At 37.4% G+C, this 5,856-nt stretch overlaps 1 protein-coding gene across 2 annotated transcripts in view; it reads left to right on the top strand.

Moving 5' to 3' along the window:
• Positions 1–5,856, top strand: part of SEMA3C (sema domain, immunoglobulin domain (Ig), short basic domain, secreted, (semaphorin) 3C) — a 183,989-nt gene that overhangs the window by 3,945 nt on the left and 174,188 nt on the right. Inside the window, exons 1-2 of one of the 2 annotated variants that reach the window (XM_011986103.1) lie at positions 96–409; positions 2,403–2,543. In XM_011986103.1, the coding sequence (XP_011841493.1) occupies positions 2,441–2,543 (103 nt within the window). In that variant the 5' untranslated portion in view covers positions 96–409; positions 2,403–2,440. Of the gene's footprint in view, positions 1–95; positions 410–2,402; positions 2,544–5,856 lie in introns of those variants that run through there. The other variant, XM_011986104.1, reaches the window with a different exon arrangement.

Raw genomic sequence — 5,856 nt, 5'->3', positions numbered from 1 at the left:
AATTTGGCACAAGTCCGTGGTTACCTCATCTGCATCATTTAACAGCTGCCTGTTGGTCATCTGGATAAAATGGCAGATAACTGATTCCAGTGACTCGGCGCGCCGGGGCAGCTGGAGCCGCGCGCCGCGGCGCTGTAATCGGACACCAAGAGCGCTCGCCCCCGGCGTCCGGCCACTTTCCATTCACTCCGAGGTGCTTGATTGAGCGACGCGGAGAAGAGCTCCGGGTGCCGCGGCACTGCAGTGCTGAGATTCCTTTACAAAGAAACTCAGAGGACCGGGAAGAAAGAATTTCACCTTTGGGACGTGCTAGAAAATAAGGTCGTTTGGGAAAAGGACTGGAGACACAAGCGGATCCAACCCCGGTAGTAAATTGATGACTTTTCCGTGCTGATTTCTTCCAACCTCGGTAAGCTAAATTGGTCGTTTTCCGCATTACAAATTTAGCAAAGTATAACTTTTTTGGCCTGTATATTGACTTTTCATACATTGGTGTGCTCAAGCCTGGACATTTTCTTAAGAGCACACGCGGTTTGTCAGGGAAGCTTTCCCCTTACTGAGAGTCCAGCTCGAGTTGTTTCTTTAGGCGGTGACACCTGCGGAGAGTTTCAAGTTGAGTATTACAGTGCCTTCCAAGGCAAAATTGCTCCAGAGGCTATAAGAGAATTCTTTTCTTATGTGTTACTAGTTTGCGATCAGCAGAAGTGAAAACACCAAGAGGAACGTCTGTGTCTGAGTTAAAGGGAAGAACTTGTAAGATACTGTTGGGGAGGCGGGGGCATATTTAAGACACTTGGCTTTCGGTCTCTCACTCCTCATCACTAGGTAGGATGTAAATCAAATTGCCCCGTAGACTATGTTTCACCTGCCATTGTGTCTCCAGTATTCTTTGCAAATGGTTGTATATGTACCTTTGGGAGAAACATATAAGGTAAGATACCAGTATGCAAAAAAAAAAAAAAAAGTTTAATATTAGCTTGCTCAGTAAACATAACAAAGGTTAGGCGTATTAATAGCTTTTTTCTTTTGGCTTTAACTATAAAGTCAACAGAACCAAGGGGGCAAATTACTAAGGGAAAGTCACCCATAAAATCAGTTTTCTTCTAAGTTAATTTAGGGATGACAGGGTGAAGAGGTTGTAGAAGCAGGAAGAAACTGTTTCTTTTGAAAATTACCAACACAAACATCTCTAGAGTTTTCTCCATCTGTGTGGTAAAAGAAGCGTACAATTTCATTTCTAACCCTTATATGCACCACCTAGGAAATCTACTTACAATTTTTCTTTAAAATTGCGTATTCCGTTTAATTCTTCCTTGTATTCTGTATTAATGAAGCTGTCTTTTTCAGTTGTTAGTGGCTTTTACAAAGAAATTAGTAATTTTGACTATGAAATTTTAATTTGAAAGCCAAATAATGAAGATCAGCATTGTTGTAACCTGTAAAAATAAATTTCTTTATTGGACTGTTGGGTCATTTTATTGTATAATTATGGTAGAAGCGAAATGATTGTGTTTCTTTGATGCTCCTGAGTTTATTTTACATGATGCAGCCACTAGAGCTCCTGTAGGTTTATGGTAACACATTATCTGGTGGCCTTGGGATTTGGATATTAGTTAATAGCATGTACCAATTTTATATCTATAGTTTCAAGCAGTGACACCTGTCTCTTTGATTTATCTTTGAGAATTTTGACAGCCCACTTTCTGGTGGATTTATTTAAAATATGCATTGGTGGATATATGGCTCACTGGATTGCTCACCGCTGGGTTTGAATTTGGCACAAGTCCGTGGTTACCTCATCTGCATCATTTAACAGCTGCCTGTTGGTCATCTGGATAAAATGGCAGATAACTGATTCCAGTGACTTTAGTGATCAGGGATTGAGCACATAGATTTATGTAAGGAAACACCATTTCAGAGACAATAACGCCAAAAGAGCTAATGACTATAGAAGTGAGTAGGTACACATGAATGCTCATATGAGATTTTGCTGCTGCTATTACATTAGTTGGGGAAAGAGTTCTCATCCAGTCATAGTCTATTAGCACAATGCTATTCAAGTCTTTTTAATGTGATGGATTTCTAGAGAGAAGACTCGTTAAAATATTGGGCTTTCCTTTGGGTATCAGTGTTTTTCCTCGCTGCTTTGTTCTGTTTTGATGGTAGCATCAGTTTACTGGAAGACGAAAGTTTCTCTTGTTGGAAAGACTTCCCCACACAAATGAATGAAATCCACATTTTCACATCTGAGAAGCAAAGACAGAGCACCTCCTACTGTTGGCATTACTGTAAAAGTTCAGATGGTTCTTTTGTGAATAGGGTGTTTTGTCTAGATTGCTGTTTTTTTTCTACTCCTAAAATGTGAAATGAGATATAACAAACCTGTTATCTCTCTCTTAAAGGTATTTTCCCTTGGAGATTAACTTACATATCTGAAGAAATGGCATTCCGGAAAATTTGCGTGTTGGTTGGAGTATTTATTTGTTCCATCTTTGTAAAAGGATCTTCCCAGCCTCAAGCAAGAGTTTATTTAACATTTGATGGTAAGAGAGTTGATAAACACTCTGGGAAAAAATGGTATTTTAAGTTTTGTTTTCTTCCTTATCCAGATTCAAAAATTAAGAGTATAAAATATTACTGGATATTAATTTTAAAAATATTTTGGGCTGCTTTTTGGAGGACAGTAGCTATTTTAAATGATTGGTTAATAGACAAAAACCCTCTGTTGGATCTGAGGCAATATTTATGAAAATGCTTATAGTATATGGTGCTTTTTATAAAATAATTCTTCTGTGCTTGCCTGTGTACTCATGGGGGAGATGGGCACGAGCTCAAAGCCTAGCATCTTTGATCTTACTGTTCACCTGGTAATGTTAAGAAATTGCCCCTTTGTGCTAATCCTGAGCAGCAGAAAGAGCTATGCGGGTTCAATTACTAAAAAATTCTCCCAATTAATTTTTTGGGCATTAGTCTCAAAACTGGTTACTCCGCGTGGTGTTCTAATGGTGTTTCTTCTTTTTCCACAAGGATTTCCTGAGATTGGCATAGTTGGCCCCTAATTAATTTAAAAGGACCTAAAAGCATAATTGGAAATATGCTTTTGATTGTTGTTGTATACAAATGTCCTCAGAAGCTTAGGGAAATGGGTGTGATTTCAGATTTTCACATACATAAAAGGTGCAAGGTCTTTTGCGGGAATGGTTTGCGTGAGCTTTAATGTATATAGTTCAAAGGACTTACAGATGAATGAATTTGGTTAGTCAAGTAACCCATACTAATTGGACAGATGGAGCAAGACATGGATGAGGAATACCATCCTGCCAATCAAGGTCATTTATAATTTTATTACTTCTTTCAACTCTGCATAAACTTTAGTGTCATTTCAAATATTTTTCTTTCATTTGGTAAACAATACACTCTCAGACCTTCCTATAGCAGGGTGTCTCTGAAACTCTTTGTGGTTTCAAATTCCTTTTTTTTTTTTTTTTTTGAGGCAGAGTCTCACTGTGTCACCAGGCCAGAGTGTAGTGGCATGATCTCGGCTCACTGCAATCTCCACCTCCCAGGTTCAAGCCATTCTCCTTCCTCAGCCTCCCCAGTAGCTGGGATTACAGGCGTGTGCCACCACACCGAGCTAATTTTTGTATTTTTAGTAGAGACGGTGTTTCGCCATGTTGGCCAGGATGGTCTCGACCTCCTGACCTTGTGATCCGCCTTCCTCGACCTCCCAAAGTGCTGAGATTACAGGTGTGAACCGCCACGCCCGGCCTCAAATTTCAAATAGCAGAATGACTGACACTTACCAATCAAATGGCTGTCTTTTTTTTTCTTTTTAAGTCACCAGTGCTTTCCCCACAGTTGTCATAAGCACCAAAGGAGCCATATTTGGAACTTAGAATGTGTGAGCTTCTAATTGCTTCCTTAGCCTCCATGCCAGGCATTTCCCCTTAAAACCCATAGCTATGCAGTTAAGTTGTGAAGAATGGAAAGACAGACCCTTTGAAGTATCCTTTTTAGCCCCTTAATTACTAAAGCATCTTATGTACTACCCACACTTTTTCTCCCAAATTGAGAACTATGAAATACCTTTTCAAATAAAAGAGGGCATTAAGAAGTAGTGCAATTTCCCCTCTATTTTCTATATTTTTCCTAGTGTATATAGAGATGGAGTGATCTAATAGAGGTCTCTACCTGCTCTCTTTTCCATTACATGAAAATTAGTCCAAACTAATGTAAATATTAACAAAAAGGATGTCACTAGAGATAATGAACCAATTCTGCATTTGAAAAGGAAATTAGAATTCTTATTTTACAGAAGGAAATTACATAGTATAATCTTTTAGAACCAAACTTCAGAACTGTGTAAGACAGTGACAGCTCTGCTATACGGTGACTAGAAGTAATGATGAGATTTAAAAAAAATATGCCTAATATTTTAAATGCTCTCAAACCCAAAACAGATTCTTGCAGAATAAGACTTGCCTTAACTTGAAACTTATGTAGAATATGACATGATAGTTGTTGATCTCAAAGTTCTATAATTCCTGATATTTTGTTCTTCTCAAGTGTATTACTGGTACTCTTAGGAAGTGAGAGAAAAACAGAGCAAATAATGAGAGAGAGAAAATCACTTATTTTGAATACTGTTTAAAAGAGATGTATCAACAGTAAAAATACATCTAATAAAGTTCCACAATTTCTAGCTCAGTAATTTTAAACAGTCCTACAATGAACTACATAGGCAAGGTATATGAAAAGTATCAGGCAAAAATAGTTGTCAAAATGTACAAATTTTAAACCTTGGTACAATACAGTTTTCTTAGGAGATTTCACAGTGTACCTGCTTGACATGCCTGCTCCAAATTTATTATTATTTCAAGTTTCTTGTTAGTCAAATGATGACTCATCTTATTGTACCAAGTAGGTTTTTAAGTTTCCTCCAAAGTAGTTTATTCTCAACATCAAAATATAGAGCTTTGTATGAGGTTAACGTATTTAAGAATGTATATTTAAATACTTATGACATATACTTTTACTTCATATTTCTAAATTTCTATTACTGTTTTCCAATAAAAAAATCAGCAACTGAAAGGTGTTTTGCGGAAATTCAGATAGTTTCAAGTTATATCAGACAGAGGTCATGTTTTATATCTCTAAGTACCTTTAGATTCTCTCGTAATTACTTTACCTACTGGCTCTTTTGTCTTGAATTCTTCTCCATCACTATAACTTGGTCCTCTGCCTGTCTCTCTCTGGGTGGAACCTGAGAAGAAACCACTCAGTCTTATGTTACTTCAGGTGCCATAAGCATCTTAGTCAATTTTAAGGTGTGTAGAACCATGAGTCTCTTCTCCCATTCATGTTCCATCCCTTTTTCTTGTGGTGAAATAATGGAGTGATAACATTTGTAAAACAGTGATTTACAGATTCGCCTTCCCTGTTGATCTAGGGCAAGGTCAACCAGATGGTCAGCAGTCCTGTGGGAGAGTGTACTTCAGATGTTATTAATTAGTTACATTTGTGCTACTAAAATCTTCTGTGTTGAAACCTGTGACTTCTAATAGATATTTTCTTTTGTAATTTGTCTAACTCTTATTTTATGCCAAATAGCTTTGCAAATGAATATGAGGTTCACACAAATGCTTTTAGTGTAAGTTTTTCCTTAGTTAAGATTGGCCAATCTTCCAGCCCATCGCTGATTTTCACATTTGCGTATGCATGACAATGGTTTAAAAACAGAAAACTGACTGAGAGTTTTGAATTGGAAATAGGTATTTTATGAGTAAGCACTAGACTTGCATAGGATTACCTTTCTTTCTTTCTTTTCTTTCTTTCTTTCTTTCTTTCTTTCTTTCT

The sequence above is a fragment of the Mandrillus leucophaeus genome, unplaced genomic scaffold (genome assembly GCF_000951045.1).
Source record: "Mandrillus leucophaeus isolate KB7577 unplaced genomic scaffold, Mleu.le_1.0 Scaffold293, whole genome shotgun sequence".
Lineage (NCBI taxonomy): Eukaryota > Metazoa > Chordata > Mammalia > Primates > Cercopithecidae > Mandrillus > Mandrillus leucophaeus.
This window is presented reverse-complemented; position numbering and strand designations above follow the sequence as displayed.